The 26,441-nt window shown below is 36.6% G+C and overlaps 6 protein-coding genes across 9 annotated transcripts; 4 read left to right on the top strand and 2 right to left on the bottom strand.

Annotated features, from left to right (window-relative positions):
• Positions 1 to 991: 991 nt before the first annotated feature.
• LOC120250116 (calcium-dependent protein kinase 20-like) lies at positions 992 to 4,867 on the top strand. Its single transcript, XM_039258896.1, has 8 exons — positions 992 to 1,495; positions 2,188 to 2,311; positions 2,559 to 2,702; positions 2,944 to 3,096; positions 3,252 to 3,367; positions 3,589 to 3,756; positions 3,977 to 4,207; positions 4,397 to 4,867. The coding sequence occupies exons 1-8, from the start codon at positions 992 to 994 to the stop codon at positions 4,550 to 4,552; spliced, it is 1,596 nt and encodes a 531-aa protein (XP_039114830.1). The 3' UTR covers positions 4,553 to 4,867.
• A 179-nt stretch (positions 4,868 to 5,046) lies between these two features.
• On the top strand, positions 5,047 to 6,502 carry LOC120250118 (rho GTPase-activating protein gacE-like). The gene is made up of 3 exons (XM_039258899.1): positions 5,047 to 5,155; positions 5,265 to 5,504; positions 5,583 to 6,502. Exons 1-3 carry the CDS (start codon positions 5,090 to 5,092, stop codon positions 5,718 to 5,720), a joined length of 444 nt encoding a protein of 147 aa, XP_039114833.1. The 5' UTR covers positions 5,047 to 5,089; the 3' UTR covers positions 5,721 to 6,502.
• A 1,218-nt stretch (positions 6,503 to 7,720) lies between these two features.
• On the top strand, positions 7,721 to 11,697 carry LOC120250117 (adenylosuccinate synthetase 2, chloroplastic-like). Of its 2 annotated transcripts, XM_039258898.1 has the most exons (5): positions 7,721 to 7,893; positions 8,029 to 8,390; positions 9,528 to 10,220; positions 10,311 to 10,622; positions 11,310 to 11,697. In XM_039258898.1, the coding sequence occupies exons 2-5, from the start codon at positions 8,043 to 8,045 to the stop codon at positions 11,478 to 11,480; spliced, it is 1,524 nt and encodes a 507-aa protein (XP_039114832.1). In that variant the 5' UTR covers positions 7,721 to 7,893; positions 8,029 to 8,042; the 3' UTR covers positions 11,481 to 11,697. The 2 variants fall into 2 exon arrangements, with proteins under 2 accessions (XP_039114832.1, XP_039114831.1); XM_039258897.1 differs by having other exon boundaries at positions 7,721 to 8,390.
• Positions 11,698 to 12,285: 588 nt separating this feature from the next.
• Positions 12,286 to 19,069, top strand: LOC120250656 (DNA-binding protein SMUBP-2). 2 transcript variants are annotated; one of them, XM_039259485.1, is made up of 15 exons: positions 12,286 to 12,430; positions 13,371 to 13,475; positions 13,622 to 13,690; positions 14,039 to 14,128; positions 14,247 to 14,330; positions 14,572 to 14,736; positions 15,113 to 15,300; positions 15,529 to 15,601; positions 16,155 to 16,208; positions 16,443 to 16,700; positions 17,425 to 17,631; positions 17,779 to 17,882; positions 18,231 to 18,375; positions 18,559 to 18,693; positions 18,803 to 19,069. In XM_039259485.1, the coding sequence occupies exons 1-15, from the start codon at positions 12,338 to 12,340 to the stop codon at positions 18,977 to 18,979; spliced, it is 1,947 nt and encodes a 648-aa protein (XP_039115419.1). In that variant the 5' UTR covers positions 12,286 to 12,337; the 3' UTR covers positions 18,980 to 19,069. The 2 variants fall into 2 exon arrangements, with proteins under 2 accessions (XP_039115419.1, XP_039115420.1); XM_039259486.1 differs by having other exon boundaries at positions 12,306 to 12,430; positions 13,626 to 13,690.
• A 63-nt stretch (positions 19,070 to 19,132) lies between these two features.
• Positions 19,133 to 20,222, bottom strand: LOC120250657 (dehydration-responsive element-binding protein 2F). Its single transcript, XM_039259487.1, has one exon. The coding sequence runs from the start codon at positions 19,989 to 19,991 to the stop codon at positions 19,155 to 19,157; it is 837 nt and encodes a 278-aa protein (XP_039115421.1). The 5' UTR covers positions 19,992 to 20,222; the 3' UTR covers positions 19,133 to 19,154.
• An 855-nt stretch (positions 20,223 to 21,077) lies between these two features.
• On the bottom strand, positions 21,078 to 26,060 carry LOC120250654. 2 transcript variants are annotated; one of them, XM_039259483.1, is made up of 17 exons: positions 25,910 to 26,060; positions 25,606 to 25,828; positions 25,459 to 25,491; positions 24,868 to 25,255; positions 24,653 to 24,746; positions 24,136 to 24,322; positions 23,760 to 24,015; positions 23,326 to 23,541; positions 23,162 to 23,248; positions 22,934 to 23,068; positions 22,733 to 22,846; positions 22,388 to 22,635; positions 22,213 to 22,293; positions 21,900 to 22,131; positions 21,681 to 21,779; positions 21,403 to 21,588; positions 21,078 to 21,328 (listed from the first exon to the last, which is right to left on the bottom strand). In XM_039259483.1, the coding sequence occupies exons 4-17, from the start codon at positions 25,237 to 25,239 to the stop codon at positions 21,233 to 21,235; spliced, it is 2,403 nt and encodes an 800-aa protein (XP_039115417.1). In that variant the 5' UTR covers positions 25,240 to 25,255; positions 25,459 to 25,491; positions 25,606 to 25,828; positions 25,910 to 26,060; the 3' UTR covers positions 21,078 to 21,232. The 2 variants fall into 2 exon arrangements, with proteins under 2 accessions (XP_039115417.1, XP_039115418.1); XM_039259484.1 differs by lacking the exon at positions 25,910 to 26,060 and having other exon boundaries at positions 25,606 to 25,881.
• Between the last annotated feature and the right edge of the window lie 381 nt (positions 26,061 to 26,441).

The raw sequence follows: 26,441 nt of genomic DNA, 5'->3' as shown, positions 1-26,441 counted from the left end.
TGTGAAACATATTGCCTTGAGAGTTAGATTCTTCGAATGTATAATTAAATGGATTATTATTATTATTATTATCAATTTTATTTTATTTTATTAAATTAGTACAAAATGAAAAGTAGTTGATTTATTAATCTGTCTTGAAGAAGAACAAAGGACCACCACCACACACCAAGACATCTCAAAGTCATGAATCACAGCAATAAATAGAGCCTACCACATAATGCCATTTATTAACATCTCACCTACAAGAAAGCTTATGTGGCTCCCATTTCTTATCTAAAATCACCATTATTGTTCTCATAGGTCCAAGTGTTGTTACATTTAATCTGAGCATATTCAAATTCAAGCACATGTTTAGGTAACCAACTCTAGTGATGATCATATACTCAACAAATATAATTTACAAAACTTATACATAAAATAAAATTTAAAAAAAAAATCATAATTATCTCTTCAAAGATGACACCAAAAACAATATCCCAACAAGGCAGAGCCAAAACTACCCATATGCCATTTCTGAATTTTCAACTATCTTTAGAAAAACTCTACCCTTTGTCCTTCACCATCAGTACACCCCCAAAAAAATTCCCACCTTTTCTTTTTTTTTTTTTCTTTTCTTTTGATAAAATTCCCACCTTCTCAAACTAGAGAAAATAAAAATAAATTAATTATAATAAAAAAAAACTAGATCCTTAATCCAAGAGAGAGAAACAAAAGAAAGAGAGAAAGCCTTTCATATTGTTTTCCTCTTGCCTTGCAATAATATCAGAAGAGAGAGAGAGAGAGAGAGAGAGAAGAGGGTCACAAAGAAGAGTCTTTTTAAGACAAAGCTTTGACCCTCTCTTCTCCTCCTCAAGGTTCCCAAATACCTAATCCTCTCACCATTGAATCCGCCAAAGCTTTCAGCTTTCCTACAAATTCCCCCAGATCTCGATCCCTCCTCCACTAAACCCCAGAAAAGTTCAGATTTTTAGCCCAAAACCAAGAAGCTTCAATGGGGAATTGCTGCGCGTCTCCGGTGGATCCATCGGAGAAGAAGCCGAAGAAGGGGAAGAAGCCGAACCCTTTCTCTTTGGACTATAACAAGGGCCAGTCAGGCGGTGGTAGCAAGCTCACGGTGCTCAAAGACCCCACCGGCCGCGACATTGAGGCCCGCTACGAGCTCGGGCAGGAACTTGGCCGTGGAGAGTTCGGTGTGACATATCTCTGTACTGATAGGTCCACCGGCGAGTCGCTGGCCTGCAAGTCTATATCGAAGAAGAAGCTGAGGACGGCGGTGGACATTGAGGACGTGCGCCGAGAGGTCGAGATCATGCGCCACATGCCGACGCACCCTAACATTGTTAGATTGAAGGATACGTATGAGGATGACAGCGCGGTGCATCTCGTCATGGAGCTTTGCGAGGGCGGGGAGCTCTTCGATCGAATCGTTGCCCGCGGCCATTATACGGAACGCGCTGCCGCCGTCGTCACGAAAACCATTGTTGAAGTTGTGCAGGTACTAAAAGATCCTTCCTTTTCTTTATTCTTATAAAACTTGGAAACTTTATAGCTTTTGTATCTGTTTTGCTGTGATGTTATCTCTAGGAAATACATGGTAGCATTACTTGAGCTCCATTTGGCTGCATTTCCCCTATAATTTTGTTTTATTCTCAGAATGGTGACCACTCTGTTTTGTATTGTTTGATCACATAATCACCTTTTTCCCCCCAAAGTTTTGGTTTTCAAAAAAGCATTCTTTGGAGTTTAGAGACCTTTTTTTGATGAATCTTCTTCTCAGAATGGACATTAGTTTGGAATTTTGTATCTTAATAAGCTCTTTATTCTTTAGAGATAATATTATTTTAATAGAATACGAAATTCATTTAATACAGTCTCTTTCTCTCTTAAAATTTGATGGATTTTGATGTCATCATTCACGTTGTATACTATGTTGCAACCTCTTGGATATGTTTATAGAGGAAACATGAATTTATGTACTACTACTTTTGGGTTAGCGTCCTTCTATATATATATATTGTGTTTTTGGTTGCCATTAGGTGGCTAACCTTATCCTTCTAATATGAGTTTTATTAGTGACTTACAAAATTCCTTCTTGTATCACATTTTGTCATACTAGGATTGCTTTAGATTTTGAATAAAAATAGTCAGATGATGTCCTCTTGTGCTCTTCCTTTTATATCATCACAGATGTGCCACAAGCATGGAGTGATGCATAGAGACCTCAAACCTGAAAACTTCTTGTTTGCAAATAAAAAGGAAACTGCTGCACTCAAGGCAATTGATTTTGGGTTATCTGTATTTTTCAAACCTGGTAAGTTCCCTGAACCTCTACAAGCAGTCGGAAGTTTATGAGAAAACTGTTTACTTATAGCCGGTTATGTTTTTGGAATTCTTTATGGCATAGCCACGTGATATGAATTAAGTGTCTAGGAGCCATAATATTGCTCAAGTTCACATCTGAATCACATTTATTTCCATGAAATGCAAAGAATAAGAGCATGATTTGTAGCGAGGTCACATTGTTCTTTGACATGCCAATATTTGCTGACCTTGAACAGGTGAACGCTTTACTGAGATTGTTGGTAGTCCTTATTACATGGCACCAGAGGTTCTTAAAAGAAATTATGGTCCTGAAGTTGATGTCTGGAGTGCTGGAGTTATTTTATACATCCTTCTTTGTGGTGTACCACCATTTTGGGCAGGTATAGTTCATGAAATGTTTGAATATCTTAGAGTATTTTTATCAATCAGCCACTCTCTCACATGAAGTTATCAGAAGTTCTTGACCACTCTTTCCTGGCAATTACTGTTGGAATCTCTTCTCAATAATTTGTCATTTTAGCTGTTATTTTGGAAAATAATATATATATATATATATATATAGTATTTGTATCATTCATAATCTGCTGATCTAACTATCTCAGATTTATTGTTTCTATGCAGAGACTGAACAGGGAGTGGCACAGGCAATTATTCGATCTGTAATAGATTTCAAAAGAGATCCATGGCCTAGAGTATCTGATAATGCCAAAGACCTTGTCAAAAGGATGCTTGATCCAGATCCTAGGCGAAGGTTAACTGCTCAGGAAGTACTTGGTAAAGTTTGGTTTTGCCAGCTTCTTTATTCGAGTTTTATATAACTTATTCACAATTTTTCTGCAGAATGATATAACATTTTTTAGACAGTCTTTAATTCCTTAAGTATTTTAGTTGGCCATTCTCACGGTGTTTATCTGGCCTTCCACCCGCAGATCATCCTTGGTTGCAGAATGCCAAAAAGGCACCGAATGTCTCTCTTGGTGAAACTGTTAAGGCAAGGCTCCAGCAGTTCTCTGTTATGAACAAGTTCAAGAAGAGAGCACTCAGGGTGAGCTTTATTTTATCCAATACTTGAGTAGATCATGTAGCTGAGAGTTAATACCTTACAGCATAACATGATTGTTTTCATGACCTATGCTTTATCCCTGTGGCTTTTCCTTTCTCTTTCTCTTTTTCTTTTTCTTTTTCTTTTTTTTTTTTTGTGAAATGTTTTCCTGTCATGTCCAGAAGGCTCTTAATTGATGTGTTTGGTGATTTCCACTTTTACAGGTGGTTGCTGAACATTTGTCGGTGGAAGAAGCTGCAGACATCAGGGAAATGTTCCGGGCTATGGACATAAACAACTCTGGGAAATTAACTCTTGAGGAGCTGAAACTTGGTCTGCATAAGCTAGGCCATCAAATTGCAGATGCTGATGTTAAGATTCTAATGGATGCTGTAATTATCTCTCTAAACAAAGCTTTTTCATATTCTATAAACAAAGTTAATATCTGTAATCAATCCTGATGTTAGTTTTTATCAATGCCATGTGATCATGGTATCATCTCAATCATCATTATTCACTAATGATTTGTGATTATAACATCATCTCACCATTTATTGATTTAATTATTTTTTGGTTATGTGTTTGTTAACCTTTTTATGATGTTAATGGCAGGCTGATGTTGATGGCAATGGGACACTGGATTATGGAGAATTTGTTGCTGTGTCAATTCATCTGAAAAAGATAGGGAATGACGAACACTTGCACCGTGCCTTTGCCTATTTTGATCAGAACAAGAGTGGTTATATCGAAATCGAAGAACTCAGAGACTGTTTAGCAGATGATTTGGGCCCAAATCATGAGGAAGTCATTAATGCCATTATTCACGACGTTGACACAGACAAGGTTGGTTCCTCTAAATCCAATTACATCTTTCACTGGTTTTAGATTTCAAGAATTAGATCACTGCGAATTATAGGAATTCATGCTATTAGTGTTAAAAGGAGTTATCCTATTCCGGAAAATGTAGCCTATGTAAATTTATCGACAAATGCAAATCACAATAAACTAAACATCAACCATTCTCTTTATCAGGACGGGAGAATTAGCTACGATGAGTTCGCGGCAATGATGAAGGCAGGCACAGATTGGAGAAAGGCGTCGAGGCAGTATTCGAGGGAACGGTTTAATAGTCTCAGCCTAAAGCTCATGAAAGATGGATCTTTGCATTTAAACAATGAGGGTAGATGAATTCAGAAACAAACATAGATCAATGCAGTTCAAAAACATTGATTCCTTTGGTTGGTTTTGCAAGATTCATTCTTTCATGGTCCCCAATTTTATCTCAATCATTGATAATTCTTTCATCAGAAGAGATTAATTTTCACCAGAAGTTGTATGAAGTGAAGGACAAGACGTAGGAGGGAACGTGTTTGGTTTTTGGTTGTAAATATCTAATGTGGCTTAGTTTTGACACATTATGCTACATTTTGAGTGTTGTGTGATTCCCCTTCTGTAGAACTTGTTTGGTTTAAGCAATCTGTTCAAAATCTGTGTTAATATTTATTGAGAATTTTACTTGCAATTTTTTTTATTAAGTTTCAATTATTATTACTGAGTAATTATACGTGGCAGTAAGATGCAAACCCATGCAACATGCATGACATCAGCATGCTACGTGTAGTGATTGCCATGCACCACAAAGCAAGCATCCTACTGCCGAGTGCCACCTCTTCCTCTATATAACCAGTCAGCTTCTCCAAGAGAAGATCACCTTCTGGCTACCAAATGGAATCAATGGATAATGAACACCACTCCACCATCCATTCTCGCCTGGATCGTCTTGACATCATGGTATGTTTGTTAACATTAAGATTCATACAGATAAACCCAAAGACATGAATGAAACCTTTGTTTCTTACTGTTTGTTTATCTGTTCATGTTCATGTTCATGTACTCACAGATGGGCTATTTGGAGGAGATAAAGACAAGCAAAGCCATGGGAAACTCCTTTGCTTCAACAACAACATCCAGTGCAACTGGCACAACAACAACAACAACAACAACAACCACAAGTGAAGGAGCACTTGGGAATTCATCAGTGAACTCTTCCCCCAAAAGCATAACTGATGTTGTCACTGAAACTCAGAAGAAGGGTAGCCTCTTAGACCGTGTCAACCATCTTGAAAACAGAGTCATGAAGGTGAGTATACAAATACATACATATACATACATACATATATATATATATTCATTATAATTTATTTTCATTTAATTACAGTTAAGCTTGCAAGTGGAGAAGGAGAACCAAGAAGATAAGAGCTTGAAAAGCAATAAAGAAAACAAGAAACACAAGAAGGGACTGAAACATCTAGTGAAGTCTTGCGTCAACGGTGGAGATGTTATGACTAAGGACTGATGATATCTTTGTTCTTACTTCTTGTTGTTGTTGTTGTATAAACTATAAATTTTTAAAAAGTTGTTAATAATAGTAATAAGAATAATAATAATTATGTTTAATAACAACCCGTCAACGCTCATGTTGAAAAAGTCAACGAACACAACATCCCGGATGTTTCTAGTGAATAATGGAATGACTAGTAGCTAAAACGGCAAGCAATGGCAGTGCAATGCTACTACGTTTTCATATCTTCTTAACGGGTCTGACTTGTTGACTTTGGATCCATTAACAGTTCTTATTTTAATACCGACACCGAACCCGTGCTTTTGAAAACCCCAAACAAAGATTGAAATCGAGAAATCAGTGAAGAGAGCGAGAGAGAGAGAGAGAGAGAGAGAGAGCTTGGAGAGATGCTGGACTTGTTCTTCGCGGTGGCGTTCTCGGCGGCGCCGCTGACGTTGTACGTGCCGCCGGTGAGGTGTTTGAATCTCTTCCTCGTCGCCGTGCAAGGCTTTGCCCGGCAAACGGCCGATCGCTCGGCGCGCGTCTACCCGCGAGCGCGGCTTGGATTCTCTCGCGTCGTCGCCGCGCTTCGCCGTGTATTTTATATATAGATTCATGGATTCGATCTTCGATTTGGTGCGCATCACGGCCCTTGTTTGTTTGTCCTCTTTTACGGGATCATGAGTGTGTGTGTGTTTTTCTTTCGATGATGATGAGTGATGAATAAGTGAATTATTACTTTATTATGTAGACTTAAAACTATATTATTTACTTGTTAATGAATTACTAGTTAATGCTATGTTTTGGTGTGCCAATTTGGAAATTTTTTATGAACATATTAATTATATTAGCAATGAAAATAAATATTATGATAAATTTATAAATTTTTTTTTTTTTAAGTGAAGAGATACTTTACCTTTTAAATTTTAATAATGGGTGCTGGCAAGTGTCCTCACAATACGAGTTGTTGTCCTCTTCTATTGATGTGTTTTCTTTTCCTTAGCGTTTATAAATCAAATTCAGTGTCATCTCAGTTAGTTATATAAAAACATTATATTCCTCAAAAGATTTTGTATCAACATGCTATGTTGGTGGCCGAACACTATTGGGCCTGTTATGAAGAACCGGTATGAAATATATAAAAAATTTTAAATTCAAATCTCACTTGACTATAATAATGATAATAGGTCCTATTCAAATCTTGTGTCCTCAAGTGAATGTGTACACCTGTAATATATAAACACTTCTCGTTTGTTGCTTTTTTTTTTTTTAAAAAAAAAAGAGTTGGTATTTTTATTTTTTATTTTTATTTTATTTTAATATAGTATCATAAATTTTGAATATTATTATATTCTGTATTTTATAAAAAAAATTAATTATAAATATTACTATTAGAAAGGATTTGCAATGAGTTTTCATTTTGTATAAATTTAACTTATCAATGAATATTATGTTAGTTTTTTTTTATATTCTTAAAAATTCATCTAACATGTATATTTTTTAAAGTTATATCCTCTACACGTACACCATTAAAATATACTTTAAATTATATAAGTATTAATTTTATAATAATAAATATATATATTTTTCTAAAATTCCTAAGCTATCAGTGAAATTGTTGATTTTTATTTAAATGTAAAGAGTAAAAATAGCACACATTTATATATTATATGTAAAAATATTGACTTAATCAGCATTAGAATTTCTTAAGATTTAAATGTAATAATGAAATAAGTTAATTTTTTTTAAGGATATATATATATACTAATTTAATGTCACTAAAAATTTTAGAAGAATATATCTATAGACTTTTCAATTATTTATTTAATATATAATAATATATTTCAATAACGTACGTGGATTAGAAAAGGTACGTATATAAATAAATTAAATTTTTATGAGATAGACATATTTTGGTTTTTAGTGAAAGGTATATAAGGAAGGTGATTATGTGTTTTACAAGGGGTTTAATGCAAATGTTCCTCTTAATATTTCAAACCCTAGCTATGTTTTTCGCTCGTTTTCTCTCTTCCCGGCACCGCCATCACGCCTCTCTTCTTCTCCCTGTCATCCTCGTCGCCGCCGGCTCCTCCCTCCCTTTCGCTAGAGTCATTGCCGCCGCGGATCCTATATCTTACTTGCTGGGCAATCGCCGGCACCGCTCACCTGCAAAGATAAACGAGCCGAGGTCGAGCTCGGCTATTCTAGAGCCGAGCTCGAGCGAAGCCTTAGCTCGCTCAAGCTCGGCTCGTTTACCTTCAGAAAAGCTCGTTTTCTCTTTTCTACTAATAAAGCTCTTTCCTTTTCTACTCTTCTTCCCAAGGTCCTCGCATAGCCATGGCCACCGCCGCCCTTCGTCTCGATTCGGGCCTCTCGTTCTCCCTCCATCGTGGATCCAGGGGGCTTTCGGTCCTGCCGGGCAGAGTGAACGCCATTTCATGCTCCGGCGAAGACAAGACTTTGGCTTTGGCCTTCTCTTCCCCGGTCCTGGGGAATCGGTCTTCTTTGTTACCGTTGGCGTCGGCGGTGGTCTCTGAGGCGGAGTTGGAGGCTGGTGGGAGCGTTGATCGTGTGGGAGAGTTGAGCCAGGTTGCTGGGGTGCTTGGCTGCCAGTGGGGAGATGAGGGCAAGGGAAAACTCGTGGATATTCTTGCTCAGCGCTTTGATGTGGTTGCTCGTTGTCAGGTTTGTCTCCGTTTCCATTTCGAATTTTTCTATTTTGTGCTTGGTTTGTCATTATGTGTGTATGCTTCTGGGATTGAAGATGTAGCTTTATGTTGCAAATTTATTCCATTTGTATACATTTGACCTAGACTTATCACGCTGCTTAGTAACTTCATACTGGTTCAATCATGATTGTATGTGTCGTTTTATGAGTCTATCTTTTTTCATTTAGGTTGCACACTGTGATGTACCTAGATTTTACTGTTTTGTATGCATTTGACCTAGATGTAGCTCTATTCAGTTCTTGTTAAAAGTTCAGCTTTTAGGTTGTTTTTTATATAATTATTATTTTTTGCTCTGCAGCCTTGTTTTCTAGTTGATATTGATTTTGATAAATCATGCATTTTTACTTTTTATAGTTTAATAGTAATCAGCTTCATTTCATTGTGTGTTTGTTTGTTGTTTTATCTTCTTCTTCTTCTTATTTTTTTATTATTTATTTATTTATTATTATTATTTTTTAAGTTTTCATTTAGGTTGAACAAAATGATATTTTCACTGTTGAGTTCTTGGTAAAGGTTCAGGTTTCGGATTTACCTTTGCTGTTTATTTGATGCTCTTCGGTCTTGCTTTCAAGTTTGTCTTGATTTAATTATTAATTAGCTTTTTATCCTTCTATAATTTAATAATAACCAGCTCCATTTTCTTTGACCATGTAATGGTTTACTGATTGATTCTCTATTCCAGTTTCACTGAATTCAAGTTTAGCTTACCTTAGGATAACAAAAAGTTGACATTCACTATACTCAAGGCTTTCCCTTTCCAACATCTTTGCGGCACATGCCAAACTTTAAATTGAGTTACTGGTTATTGTAATCTGTAATATAAAGCTAACTTTATATGGTGTTCATCATATTTTGCAAGTTGGGAATGAAAATCTTTTTAACAGTATGGGCTTGCATTTTATATACCAAGAGTAGTCAAAACATTCAATCATGTGAATAGTTTCTGTGCGCTACTGGCATATATGATGTTTAGCTTAGTCTAACAAGGATCATATCTGATGTGAAATAGTATTGGTGTTGGACTGGTAATGGATTTTCCATTACTTTCAATTTATTTCTGATTTTTCTACTGTTTCATTTTTTTTGTACACAGGGTGGAGCAAATGCTGGCCATACCATTTATAATTCTGAGGGCAAAAAGTTTGCCCTCCACCTTGTTCCGTCTGGCATCCTTAATGAGCAAACTATCTGTCTGATTGGTAATGGAGTTGTAGTTCATCTTCCTGGTTTATTTAAGGAAATTGAAGGTCTGGAGGCAAACGGTGTCTCATGTAAGGGAAGGATTCTGGTTTCTGATCGGGCACATTTGTTATTTGATTTTCATCAAGAAGTGGACGGACTTAGAGAAGCTGAGCTAGCCAAATCACTTATTGGGACAACAAAGAGAGGAATTGGACCATGCTATGCCAGTAAGGTTATACGAAATGGAATCAGGGTTTGTGATCTGAGGCATATGGACACGTTTGGTCAGAAGCTTGAAATTTTACTAAAGGATGCAGCTTTGCGGTTTGAAGAGTTTAAGTACAGTGCTGATATGCTGAAGGAGGAGGTGGAAAGATACAAAAGATTTGCGGAGCGGTTGGAACCTTACATTATTGACACTGTTCATGCCATGAACCAATATATTCTACAAGGTAAGAAAATATTGGTTGAAGGTGGCCAAGCCACCATGCTGGATATTGACTTTGGAACATATCCATTTGTGACTTCTTCAAGCCCTTCCGCTGGTGGAATTTGCACCGGTCTTGGCATTGCCCCAAGAAGCATAGGTGACCTTATTGGAGTGGTAATGCATCTTTTATCTGACCTCATCGATTATTTTACGTCTTTCACTGCATGATTACATTCCTGTCCTAACTGAGATACCATTTTGCAGGTTAAAGCATATACCACAAGAGTTGGTTCAGGTCCTTTTCCAACTGAGATCTTAGGTAAAGGTGGTGATCTCCTTAGGGCTGCTGGGATGGAATTTGGGACAACTACTGGCCGACCTCGACGTTGTGGTTGGCTTGATCTTGTGGCTCTGCAATACTGTTGCCAGATCAATGGTTTTTCATCACTCAATCTTACTAAGCTTGATGTCTTGTCGGATCTTCCAGAGATCAAGCTGGGTGTTTCTTACAAGCTCATTAATGGACATGGGATAGAGTCCTTTCCTGCAGATCTGAATGTTTTGGAAAAACTGGAGGCAAGTATTTGATATTCTCATGTTTTGTGCCACATCCATGCGATGTCAGCCATGCATCTGTTTTGATGGTTTTTTGACATATCAGTCAGATAGATATTTGGACAAGGCACTTGAGTTACACACTTTATTTTTAAACCTGTTGTTATTCTATAGATCTTCTATTATCACCTTGTGATTTTACTGACCAAAGTTTTCTGCTTTACTTTTGTGTCATTTAAGATTAGGTGGATTTTATTTTGGCTTCTTTCAGGTATATAACAAATTCTGATATAGTTTATACTAATTTATTCGTATCATACTGCCAATTTAGAATTTACAAATGTGATTTCCTTTACTGGATGTTTCCAGATAGTTAACTTGTTCAAATTAAATCATGCAAATGACAAATTGCAGAAATCATAAAAAATCTCAAATTTTTGGTATTGGGTATCCCATTGATGTTTCTTGATAGTTATATCGAGCTCTACATTGTCTAGCCCTTTATACCATTATTCAGTAACATTAGGCAAACTTGTGATGAAACTTTGCAAATAAGCATCAACCATGTACTAGTAAAATTGGAAACACTTGATACTACCTGTGGGTATTCCTCAAGCGAGTTATCTTCAACATATGAACAAATTCATGCAAATGTGATATGAAATTTTTGTTTGATGCTAATTCCTTGAAGTGATTTAAATGGTTCAGGTTGAGTATGAAGTGTTGCCTGGTTGGCAAAGTGATATCTCTTCCATCAGAAACTACAAAGACCTGCCACCCGCAGCTCGCCGATACATCGAGAAGGTAGAGGAACACATCAGCATCCCCATTCATTATATTGGTGTCGGACCTGGTCGTGATGCCCTGATAACTAAATAATTCGCCCGAAGATGAATTTTGTTAGCTAACATGGAGATGTTTCACCATGCTTGTGATGTATCTGATTATTAATTATCTCCACCTGTAACTTGAATAATTACTCTTCTCATGAAGAGCTTGATGATTTTTATAAGCCTTTTGATGCCAAAATTTGTTCTCCGGAGGTTGATTGCAACTTGCTTCATTTGCTCTATCAGAAAGATCAGTGGCCAGTGCATGGAATTAGCTTATGTTGTTTGATTTTAGCTATTGTGATGAATCAGTGCCAGATTTACAGTTAATTTCCATTAAAAAGAGAAGGTTTAATTCCCTTATAAGTCCTTATAATTGTGTATTTTCTGTTTTTTTAGTTTTTTTAATATTTTTATGTACAATTAAGTCATCATATTTGGTCAAATTAAGTTATTCTAGTCCACAGTAATATTTTTAGATATAATTAAGTCTTTGCAATTTACGCTTGTTTATTTACACCGTGAACTAGAATGATTCAACTAGACTAAATATGAGGATTTAATTATATTTAAAAATATTGCAAGGACTAAACAGGTAAGAGTACATAATTATAGGGACCTGTACAACAATTAAACAAAAAAAAAAACTATTATTTTTTTAAATAAAAGGGAAGGAAAATGCACATCTTTCAAAAATTTCTCCCTAAATTATGTTTTTAATTTAGTATCTCTAATTATGATGAAAATTTGAGAAAACTCCTACATAAATTGTTCTGGCGCGAATCTTGAAGTAAGATGAACGGTGGAGATGAGTGGTTAGAAGCAAGAGGATCTCTTTCATAAACCTTGAAGTCCAGGACTTCGATATCTCATCCTCAAAGTTCTCAAAGAAAACCAAACTCTGCAATGGAGAAAGGAGCGAAATCCCGCGGCAAACCCTCGCCCTTGACCCTTGACCAATTCATCTCTATTATGGCTCCTCTCATCGATCTGGAAAAGGTATGGACTTGAATCTTTTGATCGTTGGTCTAGTAACTGTGTATTGGTACTTGAATTCAACCCAGGAGATTTCGTTTTGCGATCTGCGGATGCTTTTAGTTTCTTCCAAAATGGAATTTTTTTGTTTTTTTGGTGATTGGAGTTAACAATGGCAACATTTTCACTAATAAAATAGACGCCTCAGAGAAACATCTTTCCTTCTCTTCTTTGACCCCATGAGGCAAAATTTCAAATTAATTTTCTCTCTATTGCCTGTGCTTCCATTAATCCTCAATGTTTATTCCATATGGTTGTGAAAATAATGATAGGCAGTTTGGTATCTGAAAGACACTAACTTGGTGAATATGCTGCCCAATCATTTTTTGATGCAACCGGATGTGTGCACCCGATACTGGTGAATGTTCAGGATGCTATGGCTTGTTGCTTGCATTAAATGTTATTCGTGCAATATTTTCTGCTTCACAGACCTTTTTTTCTGTACTCATTTTTGTTGTTCTCCTGATAGCTTCCTTTAGATGTTTTACACCATGAAAACTTGGAAGCATGACTATGGGTAATTAGTTTGTGACTGCAGCATTCAGTTGTTTAATATTAAGATTTACTGTGATAGTCTACTGATAGGTAAATGTATAGTTCTATAAACAAAAATTTGACAAATAGTGCATCTTAATGCTTAAAACAAATGTAGGTACACAAGGTGGAATAACCATTGTTGATAAAAGATGATAGCCTTTGAATATTTTTTATACCATGTGTTTTTCAATTCTCTGCTTTCCTGCATTATCTTTTGCAAACAGGATTTTCTTGCTCTTTAGGGATGCATCCGTTAAATATTTATACCTGGTTTCGGTATTATTATCATCAGTGTCTCATATTCTATGAAATGTAACTATATCTTCTATGTGTTGTGATGTGCTTCATGTTTGTGATTTGGTTATAGGAGGCTGAGATATCAGCATCTATTAGTTCTTCCTCATCAAAGAGCATAGATGTTGCACAAAAGAAGGGTTCTGCCATTCTTAATCTTAAATGTGTAGATGTACAGGTTTGTGATGATCTGTTTCACATAGCATATAGAATGTGGTTCTCATTTTGTATTTTTTATTTCTGACAAAGTGGACAAGACATGTTAGATTAATGCAGTCCTCTTTGTAAATGAAATGATGTTACTATTTTTGTATGTTTACTTAGACAGGATTGATGGGGAAATCACTTATTGAGTTTCAATCTACAAAGGGAGATGTTCTTCCTGCTCACAAGGTGATTGTTGCTTGATATAGCTTTCAAAAGTTTCTTTTAAACTCCTATTTGTGTGTCTTTGCAGTTATAAAGTTCAAGGCAATTTGTTTTAATCATAGGTACATGGATAATTTATTGGCTTAGAGCCTTAGACTTCTTGGCAAATAATTTTAATTTAGCCAAGTTGCCTCAGCCAGAAACTAGCACCAACTTTTTGTACAGGCACTGGTTGTCCAGATTATAAGTGTGCGAATACTTTCGGATTTGCAATCATAGAAATTCTTCCAAAGATTGTCTAAATGAATTTATATTAATTTTTGTCAATACTTCTTTGGAGGTTTACAGTCTGTTTTTTGAATGTGGGTGCAGTTTGGTACCCATGATGTGGTAGTCTTGAAACCTAACAAGGCTGATCCAGGTTCTGCTGCACTTGGACAAGGTGTTGTTTATCGCCTAAAGGTTTGCAGTTCTTGTATGGAATCCTGTGTGCTAAAGAAAATTTTTATATTTTTGTCAAGGGTTGCAAAAGACCCTTTTTTGGTTCCTTATCAGAATGTTGGTTATTGGTCATAAACAGGATTCTTCAATCGTTGTGGCTTTTGATGATATTCCAGAAGATGGTTTAAACATCCCTCTGCGTCTCGAGAAGGTGGCAAATGAGGTACTCAATTCTCCATTAAAAGTTTGTTTTCTTATTAGTAATTTTTTGTATGACATAAGTTTGATCACATTCTTGTCACAGTCATTTATTGTGCCTTGATGCTGTGTTTGATCTGGAATTTGGCCTTGATAGCATGATAGTAAATATCAATTTTTCATATTGGCTTACCATAGGGTCTCTATTTAACCACTATAGTCTCCTAATTTATTTATGGAAGATTCCTATTTAATTCTTGATGTAGGTAACTTATAACAGTATGAAGAATACATTAGTCCAACTCAGCAAGGGTGTCCAGAAGGGACCAGCTGCAGATTTGATTCAAGTTTTATTTGGGGAGAAACCACCCACTATCTCAAAGAAAACTATGTCTTTAACCTCCTTTAACAAAAATCTTGATCACTCACAGGTAAATCCCAGCTTGATGGTTATATATTCTGTGCACAATTTTTCTTCTTGTATTTATCAATTTTGTAAAAAAATTAATGAATTATTTGCTTGGTATGATACTTGGAAGGAAGCATCTAGCTAAAAATAATAAAAAATGATCCGTCTAAGTGTCGCTTGTGGATATTGGTCCAGATAACTGGTCCAGATAACACATACTTTATTGTGATTTTCATTATATATTCTGATAGGGACAGTAGACTTGTGTTGGTAGTTTTTTTTTTTGATAAAGGCGACAAGCGCCACTTGTGTTTGGTAGTTGGTTGTGGTTTTTTCTTAATTGTTTATATTTATTATTTCCTCAATTAAATTAGCTTTTTTTTTTCACTTTGTTGAAGAAAGAGGCAATTTCAAAGGCTCTATCATCTAGGGATGTATTTTTGCTTCATGGACCACCTGGAACTGGAAAGACGACAACAGTGGTTGAAATAATTTTACAGGAAGTAAAAAATGGCTCCAAGGTTCTTGCATGTGCTGCTTCTAATATTGCTGTTGACAACATTGTTGAAAGACTAGTCCCATATAGGTAGTATCTTTTCGCTGTTTTTTTTTTCATTTGTAATTATTTATGTGTACTCATTTGTGTTGGATGCTGATCCAACACAAAAAGCAAGTTGATAATAATAATAATAATAATAATTATTATTATTATTATTATTTTGAATTTACTCTTTGTTTCCTGATGAATTTAAAGTTCTTAATGTGATGAATATATTCAATATCTTACTTCTCTCATATACTTATTCTAATTTAGAGTAAGATTGGTGAGGTTCGGGCATCCAGCTCGTTTGCTGCCTCAAGTATTGGAGAGTGCGCTTGATGCTCAGGTAGTATAGGTTCTACTATGGGTTTCTATATTTGTCTTGAATGAACACCTTCAGTTAATTTTAAATGTAGTAGCATATATATGACCCCTCATGCATATTATTTCTGCTTTGGTTTGCATCATTATGTATGCTTCGGCTGACCTTGTACATTGGAGTCATGTAATGTTGGCTGTCTTTATTATGATTCTGATGGACAGATCTACTCATGGTGCCTCCTAACAATGGAAAATGACTGTAGTAGATTAACATATACTTCATTCATTGTTAAGGAAGAGTTTATTTTTGTTAGCTTAGGACAGATGCATCATCCATTGGTCTGATTTTATTTTATTTTATTTTATTACCATTTTCTTCTCAAATACAATGCCCAAAAATTAAAATAATTTTTTTACTTATTTAGAAATTTTCTTGTCGGATGTGTATCAACCAAATGCAGTCCAAGTTGATTTCAAACATATAATTTGCACATAGTTACAACTGTCATTTAGCATGCTTCGCTTTAAGATGGAGGTATTTATTTCCTTTCTCATGTTCAGTATCTTTATTTGTTTAGGTACTACGAGGAGATAACAGTGGCTTGGCAAATGATATTCGAAAGGAAATGAAGGTAATTTGGTAAATGTTAACTTCTCAATTGTCATTTATTTCAATCTCATTGTTGGGATTTTGCATCGGTCAATGATACTTCTTTTGAAGTATCAATATAATGCATCACGGAACAAGGACTTTCCATGTATTCTTCTCAAATTGTTTAACATGCCTTTTTATCTGCCATCTATGTAGGTTCTATTTTGTGCGCTTTCTTTCTATTGTCAGCATTTGATGCTCCATAATTTTACAGGTTCTAAATGGGAAGCTGCTGAAGGCAAAAGATAGAAACACAAAAAGGGAAATAAGAAAGGAACTTAGGGCCTTGTCCAAAGAAGAGAGGACAAGACAACAGCTAGCCGTGGCAGATGTTATAAAAAATGCTGATGTAGTGCTGACAACTTTAACTGGTGCTTTTTCTCGAAAATTAGATGGTGTTACATTTGATTTGGTTGTAATTGATGAAGCTGCTCAAGCGCTTGAGGTCGCTTGTTGGATAGCTTTATTAAAGGTGAGATTAATAAATCTTTTCTTGGCAAAGTACACATGTACTTCTTTATATGTTTAAAGAGAGATTATTAAATGACGGAGTTAAGAAATGCGTAAGGATGGATCAGGACGACAAAATGTAACAATGTGTGGGTAGACATATGGGGCAGGAGTGGAATAGTCCGGTATTAAATCAAATGCATCACCAAGAGGATCACATTTACCAAGGTAGCATGCCATGGAAATTTAGATGGTTATTCTATTGAGTCTGATCGAATATGATCAAACCTGGTCTTTGTTGAGTTTTTTTTTATTTGAATCTAATCAATGTACCCTGTTTGTGGAAATCTTGCTCTCCCATGTTGGATAATATTCCCACCATGGATATGGATATTAGTGCTCTAATGACTAATCTCATTACATCTTTTATTTCTCGAAGGCATAGTAGGTTCTCTGATGTGGAATTTTAACCATTCATCCAGACTTTAAGACGAAAATAGGTGCAGTTAATTATGAACCTTCAGGGATATCTACCCTAGATAAGCTTGTATTATGAGGCACTAACAATTAAATCTGCAAAGCTTACCTTTTTGCCAAAATCTGCAATTCTGGGAAAACAGTTTGCTATCGCAGGTAGCGAATGCTCTCAACTGTTGATTTTTTTTATATATTTAATTTTTGGGTGACTAAACTGTTGAACTGTTGAAGTGTTACTCACTGGTGATATATGGTGTATCTGCTTTCAGGGATCAAGATGTATACTTGCTGGAGACCATCTTCAGCTTCCCCCAACTGTACAAAGTGTTGAAGCTGAGAGGAAAGGCTTAGGAAAGACTCTATTTGAGCGTCTTGCTGACTTGTATGGGGAGGCAGTCACGTCTATGCTCACTGTTCAGTATCGTATGCATGAACTTATAATGAACTGGTCATCCAAAGAACTCTATGATAGTAAGGTGCTCAAAATTGTCCTCGTCTTTTATGGGGTTACATTCTGTTGTCTAATGAAGAGAAAATTTGCTAGTTATATGTGTTTAAAGTGGCATAAACTAGTTTCTATCAATCTTCTTATTGCTCTGTGTATCTTGCCCCTGGCCCTATAGATTGAAGCTCATTCTAGTGTCGCTAGGCATGTGCTTTATGATATTGAAGGTGTTCAAAGGTCATCATCAACAGAATCTGCCCTTCTTCTGATAGACACAGCTGGGTAAGGTTCATTTCTTTTTCATTGCGTGGCACGAAAATTTTTTGCTCATTTCATGGCCTAGTAAAGTGTAAATGTGTGTCTTAGTGAATGTCTTGACATGTTGGCAAGATTGTCCTTTCAACAAAAAATATTAGCCACTTTTTTCTTCAACCCAGCTTACTGAAGTAATGTGATAACCAGTAGATTTGATATAATTCGACCTTTCATTGGATGTGAAATGGATCTATTGTATACATAAATATATATATATTTTTTTTTTCGGTGCTGTTCCATCATAATGTTTTTTCTCTCCATTACATAATAATTCTGTCACCTGATGCTTTAAGATGTGGATTCTGGCCTTGTTAGGTGTGACATGGAGGAAAAAAAGGATGAAGAAGACAGCACAATGAATGAGGGTGAGGCTGCTGTTGCCATAGCTCATGCCAAAAGACTTGTTGAAAGTGGCCTGCATGCGACAAACATTGGAATTATCACCCCTTATGCTGCTCAGGTTTAACCTTCTTTTAACCACAGAATTAGGATCAGCAGAAACGCTAGAATGCACAAAGCTTTATTCATATATTCAGTAGTTGCTTTCAAGTGTTTATGTGTTTATCAGATATCAGTTCTCTAGTTGGAGAGTACTTGCCCTATTAATAAATTTCTGAACTTTGATTCATTCTCTTCTACAAAGGTTGTTTTACTGAAAACACTGAGAAGCAAAGAAGGCAAATTAAAAGAACTGGAGATTTCTACTGTTGATGGGTTCCAAGGTCGAGAAAAAGAAGCCATTGTTATTTCTATGGTCCGATCTAATTCAAAGAAAGAGGTAGGATGGTTTCAGTAACAACAGCCCTCTGCCCTGATAAATCCATATTATGTTAACCTTATTTATTTTCTTCTGTAATTTACGTTCTTTGTCACTGCATGCATCTCAGGTTGGCTTTTTAACCGACCATAGGAGAATGAATGTGGCTGTGACTCGAGCAAGAAGACAGTGCTGCATCATCTGTGACACTGATACTGTAAGCCATGATAGTTTCTTGAAACGAATGATAGAATACTTTGAGGAGCATGCCGAATATTTGAGTGCCTCTGAATATACAAATGTCTGATAGGCTTTCATCTGTGCTCATCTTGAGAGTATGTAAAACTCCCTCAGATTATATTTTTATTAAAACTCATTGTGATCATGTTTTTCATTACAACGTGCAAGTTCTCAAAGATGAAACAGTGAAATCGAAAACCAAGTAAAACAACTAGCTCTAGCATACATAACCTCATGTTTCTTTAGAGATCCCAGATGGAGATGGGCATGCCTAGTTCATCATGCAGGTCATCTTCAACCACCACCTGATGATCCTCCAAAGCTCGCATCTCCACTAACGTCTCCCAATCAAAGGTACCATGTTCGATACCTGAGATCTCAGCTGACAGATCACCCTCATTCTCCGTCATCGCTTGAAGCTCTCGCAAAGGTGAGCTATTTTCCTCGGCTGCCTCCATAGAAGCAAACTGTGTATTGTTGTCCTCTTTCACCAAGCCCATCTGCTGAAGAAACTCCCTCAGATCAATCTGAGGCTTCTCCATGGGAATCACTGGAGGATTCAAGGCCTCATTCACCAAACTCTTACAAGTGGTAGAACTAGAAGACGATGAAGAAGACGATGACGAAGGAGAGAGCTTGGTATTGTTGCTCTTGATCTCTTGAAGTTTTTGATGGATAACATGAACATTGTGCTGTGCGTTGATGTTGAGAAGACCACAAGAAGGGATCATGGAAACAAGGGACTTGGAAGTGAACCATTTGAACCTGCTCTGTTTGCCGAGGATGAGGGATGAGTTGAGGGTGGAGGTGGACCGGAGGTGCGGGAGATTTAAGTAGGCCTCAGGGCCGTAGAGGCGTCTGGCAGCCTCATCGTAGGCGAGGGCTGCTTCTTCGGCGGTGGCAAAGGAGCCAAGCCAGAGTCGGGTTCGCTTCTTTGGTTCTCTAATCTCTGCCACCCATTTCCCCCAAGTCCGTTGACGGACACCACGGTACTCACAGGAGGCGTTCTGCGGCCCACCTTTTCCCCGGGCAGGGCCCTTCTTCCATGGTCTCAGAGGAGCTTTCCGGTTATTCTCCATTGCTTAGCTTTGTCTGAGGTTTTGGAGAGGTTTCTTATATAGATGGATGGATGGAAAGATAGATGTTTGAGAAGTAGCAGCAGGGGAGTGAGTGTAAGTGTGTGTGCATAACATGAGATGGCGCGGGATGGTGTTTGGTTTAAATGTTGTCACGGTTGAGTTTTTGAAGGCTTTTTTGACCGTTTAGGTGGAATTTCTCTTTTAGAGAAAAATAAAATAGTCAAATTATTTATCAAATTTTAATTTTTCAGAAATATCCTAATGAATCCTTTTTTTTTATTTTATTTGGGTATAATTGGCCTAAAATATAGTTTATAATAAGTGTTATTAGATATTAGATATATAATTGGTTTTAATTGATAAATGGTGTTTTTTGATTTTATTTTTTTTTTAATGTGATAAGCACATATATAGTCAGGAGTGTGCACAATTAGAAATTAAATATCTGGTCTAGAGATCTATTACTACTAGTGCGCACATCAGATTTTGAGCTTAAACAAAATAATTCTCACTAAAAATCCTTTGGTATTTTTCTGAAAAAAAAAAATATAATTAGTGTCAATTCAGAAATCATGAATTTCTAATTTGATTTCTAATTAAAAAATAGAGGGACGGAGAATTTACAGAGTTCTGGCAAGTAATTTAAATTTTTTTTTTTTATCTCATGGGTGACAACTGGTAAGTACAAAAACCCAAGAAAAAAAATTTATGAGTTTTAATAGTGCACAAATAGTTCACTTAAATGGACCCTTTTTAGGAATATATTTCTTTCATATAAGGTTGATTGTAGCAGGGGAGAGAGAATAGTGCATTTAACATGAAGAGAAAAAAAATTAAAGAAGGCACCTCACAAACATTTTATCAATCACGAGTGACCAAAATCACATGTTTTGATGGCCCGGGACTCATGCCTTCACCACCTCTTTCCCATGCATCTTCATTCTCTCTCACTCACATTACTTCAACAACAACATGCCTTATCACCTTGGATGCTCCCCATGAACAATGCACCAATTCCTTCTCTTAAATTATATATATATATATATATATGCAATTAATACTAGAAAGAATATCACACAAAAAATATCAATCTTAAGGCTAGCTTGATTTTATTTGTATGGTCACTGAGATAAATCAATTTAAATTTCCAACTATCAAAACTGTTTGGCAAAACTCAAGATGTTACAAGAGAGAAGAAAGGTGAATGGTATCCCTATCATCTACTTTGGTAAATGCTTTTGCTAAGCTGTTTTCAAGCAAGAATTTGGTAACCCGGTATTGTTTTTTCGAGGAAGATCCCGTCTCCAAGGATCATTGTGCAATTTATAGTGTAATACCTGCGCACCAAAAGTCGAGTTAGATCATATAAGTATCATGACTCTCTATATGCCAATTAGTGTTTTTAATTTACCTGTATAAATGTGGCAAATACATCATCTTCTTCCAGTTTTGAGTATTCAACTGCCCAAGCATCCTCTTTGTCGAACAAAGTCTTCTGTCTCTGAGCCTCAAGTAAAACAGAATCACGATAAACGAATCTCTGCCAAATCTTGCGAACGTTTCCCAGCATGAATTCTATTTCTGTCTCATTTATACTCTGCAAAGAAACAAATAAAATTAAAACCATAAGATGGTGAAGGAATAACATACTAGTTTCCGGGAGAATTGGGAGATAAAGTGAATAATTGCCTTGAGAATTCGAATCAAGTTTGGTATCTCATCTTCACGGATTCGAACTGCAAAGCTTTTGTAGTTAAGAACATTCTCATACGGCAGAAAGATTCCATCCTGCAATGACATGAAAAGCAAATGTAATAGAAAGGAATTTTTGCCTCACTAGGTACTCATAATTGCATATCAAACAAAATGAAACCAAATAGCCGAGTTGATTGCTAAGAAAATCTAAACCTGAATGATCACCGGGATACACCCTTGAAGAATGCTATCTTCCATACGTCCACTCCAACCGTCCCCAGGCAGAACACCACAAAAAATAGAGCTCGCCAGTTCATCGTAGTAACGAGAAGAGCGCAATGGAGTTACTGTTACATTACTCGTATGCTGTCTCCCAAGTTTTCCCTGATTATTTGGAGTAGAACCGAATTCCTCAGCTAATTTCTGTCTAATACCCATACTGTACCTGAAATCATTTAAAAACACAATAGAATGAGATGAAATATACATACATATTGGCCCTATACAGACAATGTTAAATACATACGTATCCTCTGGCCGACCGTTTTCATAAGCAGGCCCCAAGTTTCCATTGAAATAGAAAAGTGTCGTTCGCTCTTCCCTCGGCCTGCAAAAACATTTTTAGTTCATTCTGACCTCCAATGAAAACAAAGGTGCTCTGAGGAGCAGATTCGTGACATCAAATGCTAAAGAAGAAATACCTGGCCCAAAGTTTCAACCACACTGCACCTGGTTCAGGCCTCTTCCATGCTGGAAGAACAAGATCCTTCTCCGGGTCAAAGCATGAGTGATTGCCTCTTTTATGAGGAGGAATACTATCCCAGTTATCGGCCCAGTAGGCAGTAGTCGAGTGATTATGTTTTGAATTTGTGTTTCCCCAGTGGACCAGCATCATGCTATTCCAAATTTCTTTCGGAGCATAGCAAGCACCTTCATCCCATGAAAAAAACTGCCTAGAGATAGAGGCAAACCATTAAAATCACATAGAAATCTTCAGCCAAATGCTCTATGATGGCTGTTATGTTATGCAAAATTCATGATATTACCCAAATATGGTCCCTTCCAGAGGATTCATTCCAGTATGGATAACGATACATTATGTGTTCATAAGCCTTCTTATAATAATCCAAAGTTAGAAGGCTCCGCATACCCATATGCTCCTGAGAGTACAATAATGATCAATCTATAAAGAGACTCTAATGGAGTAATCAAACAAAAGGATTATGTTTCCAATAATACAACTTTACCCGTTTGCTCAAGTGCGGTGCATCATATGCCCGCGTTATCAAGCATGAGTCAAGAGCAGGAACAAAGAAAAAGTCTGCTTCATCACCATTCATTGTACGATGAGGACTTGCTAGGATGCTCTCATAAAGTGCCATCTACAAATGAAAAACAGCAGTTAACAAGGAAGCAAGTGTGATATTTTGTTCAATTACAACAAAACAAGGCAGACTTTCTTCGTTGGATAGTACCTGTGATCCATATAACTGTTCAGTCCACAATGTTCTGTTCACTTCATTGTAAATTCGGTTTACACATTCAAATTTGAAATGCCGACCCTGCCAAATAAATAGAGCCAAATAAAGAGTAGGGGGATGATTAAGCTCCTAAAACAACATATTGATAGTAAATTGACCTCAAGAAGATGACTGTTGAACTCTGGTGGCAACTCATAAACATAAATAAGGGGCCTCTTCTTTTTCACCACAGCTTTAACGCTCATAGAATTACTAGTCAAATGGACTCTATCAGGTAACTCAACTGTTGATGGTCGAAGCCATGCAGGCCATTCTTGCATGGGTGCTATGGCTGACGGGATGCTGCAATCTATTCCATACCAACCACTTTCACACTGAAAATACCATTGCTTCAGTTCAAACAAAGAAAAGAAAACAAGAACAGCAAACAACCAGGTCACAAAAAGGTTATCACTTATCATGCTGATACTATTATATTATGACAAAGAAGACACTAAGTAAACCCTTCCAAACTTTGTCATCCATAATCAATGCTGAGAAGTGAAAAACAGCAAATGAGTGGAGAATGCAGACTAGATTCTTAGTCACACACCTCACAGGAACCACCACGGCAATGTCCATTCTCAGAACACTGGCTGACACAACTAGATATTGTTGGTATCTCACAAAATTGGCCCCAAAGACCGTCATACTTGCAATGACACTCCTCTTTAAATTTCGTTTTTGAAGAATATGCCTCCTTTGGATCTACATTACACCAACCAGGTTTACTACTATTGGTTGTGAAAACATCCTCATCGATTTTACCCCAGTCCGTAACCATTGGACCTCCAGGTTCGGTAGGTAGCCTGAAGTGAAAAAAAAAATATTTGGAAGAAATCAATTTTCTTTAGAGTAATTTTGAGAAAATCATTGAAAGCATCTGACATGAAAGATGGCAGAGATGAGGTTAAGAGTAACAACATTACATTGTCTTAAAACCACATCCTTCTGCTAGAGGACGATTTGGATATTTTGTTCCTTGTCCACAAAAACACATTGCTCGGGTCTTATCACAGTAAGCAGGGCAGATTGAAACTATCCATGGCCCATAAGGCAGATCAGGGATTGCTGGGTAATTACAGTCAAAGTGCACAATCTCAGAGCATCCTTCGCCTGTCAAGAAAATGGCAATGGGCTTTATATCAATGCTAAAAATACACCCAAAAGAATAAAAAGAAGCATGAACATTACTTCTCATTTCAAAGTCAAAAAGAGATGACCAACAAGTAGCCACAAACACTCCTAGTATAGAAACTTTAGAATTTATGACTGATGTTTTAACAATTTCTAGATCCATTTACTTCTGGGCCCCTCATGTCCAACTACAAGAATGTTCATAAATTTGGATTCATGGACCATTATCTAGATATTGCATTAATTTTAGTTCAACCTTTATCTCATATATTTGTGCAGAATGACAGATGAGCAAAAGATAAAACTCACCAGAATATCCATGAAAGCACCTGCATTGCCCAAACTCGCGGTTACATACACCTTGACCATTACAGTTATCCTTGCAACCTTTGCCATTGATAATCTACAAAAACAATGGAACTTTTGATTCAAAATTTCAAATAAGCAGTTGATAGACTATCAACAATCTGCAGACTAAACTAACAAGTTCTCAACAGCAGATTCTGAATACCAATTACACATACCTCTACAATATCAATCTCCTCGGAAACTGAACCACAACCAGAAAACCACCTCCCAACCCCAGCCTTCCATGGGGCACCACGGTGGGCAACTGCCCCATGAGAGTCAGCTGGAAACTGTACATTGAAGTCAATCTCTGGCCCTGAACTGGCATTGAATTTCTCAGTTCCATCATGGATTGTGGCATTGTTTTCAGAACAAGAAATTTGTGCTTGCCGAGCACCAATGTAATCAAAAGAAGAAGGAAAAAGCGGCCCCATGAACATATGCACTAGTGAAAGTAATACAATCAAAGAACCAATTGCTGCTACCGAAGACCAAGAGCATTTCCATGACTGAATAAAGATCATTCTCCGACAAAGACCACCCAGCATAGAAGGAACTCCACTTCTGGCCATGAAAAAGGAAAACAAAATTCAAAATCAAACCTTTTCACAAAATCTAACGAAAAGGATCACCTTTGAAAGTCTTCTAGATAAGGCAAATCAGAAAACAAAGACTAGAATTCGACTCTAAAAACACACGAAATGAAAGAAGCAGATCAAAATGTCAACTTTTGAATGGTTTTAAAGAAAGAAAAAAAAAAAGAACACCTTTTGGATGTCTCGATACTGCCTCGACTCCACCTGATATCAATAACAAGAAAAAAAGGAAAATAACAATCAGATGTGAATCAAAATGGCCATTATTCAACGAACTCAGAGAGAGAGAGAGAGAGAGAGAGAGAGAGAGAAAATCACCTTTCTATGGTCTGAGACAATCAAAGAATTCCCAATTGAAGTTAAATGACAATAACGCTAATATAGTGACAAACTTCCCTAGAACCTTCACTTAGTTTGCATCTGGGCATCCTTACAACTCATGGAATCCTCACAATAGTCAACAAGATTAAGAAATGCACTCCAGACAGCGAGAATTCGACGGATCTGTGAGGACTTTCTCTTGCCCGGTAGAGGAACAGGACTGCACCAAGGACAACGAAGACAGAGTCATACTTTAATTTAAAAACAAGAGAGGGCGTGCAAAATGGAAGACTATACCTACCCTTTATTCCATTTCCATCTCACATCGCAAGTTGGAATTTTGAGTTCATTTACATCCATTTTCAGCTATTCAATCATCAGTTTGGCATGTTCATTCAGCTCCTGATTTTTCAACCCATCTGCATTCCATGTTTGCCTGGATCAGCAGCTCCTTCCGGAACACCAAACAGCTTTACATTTGCAGCTGCATGATTTTTAGCTGCCTTTTTGGACCAGTCTATTTTGTCCCCCAGACCAAAAACAAACATTGAGTCTTTGGAAAGACGAATTATATATTTTGTATGGTTTTTGAGTCTATTTGTATGTTTTAATAGGATGGTTTCTTATAAACATGCCATCAATCTTAGCTTCACAGGTAGCTTTAACAATTATCAATATTGAAATTAACTCCACATTTGGAAACGGAAAATTGAAATTAATGGCTTTTAATATGGAAATTAATTAGTGAACTTTTCAATGATAAAAAAAAATATGACCAATTCTTGCTTTAAAAACAGAGTCACACACAGATGAAACTATTTTTAGACTACAAT

This window comes from Dioscorea cayenensis, chromosome 19 (genome assembly GCF_009730915.1).
Source record: "Dioscorea cayenensis subsp. rotundata cultivar TDr96_F1 chromosome 19, TDr96_F1_v2_PseudoChromosome.rev07_lg8_w22 25.fasta, whole genome shotgun sequence".
NCBI classification, from domain to species: Eukaryota; Viridiplantae; Streptophyta; class Magnoliopsida; order Dioscoreales; family Dioscoreaceae; genus Dioscorea; species Dioscorea cayenensis.
The sequence above is the reverse complement of the archived record's forward strand: the minus strand, read 5'-3'. Positions and strand labels throughout refer to the sequence as shown.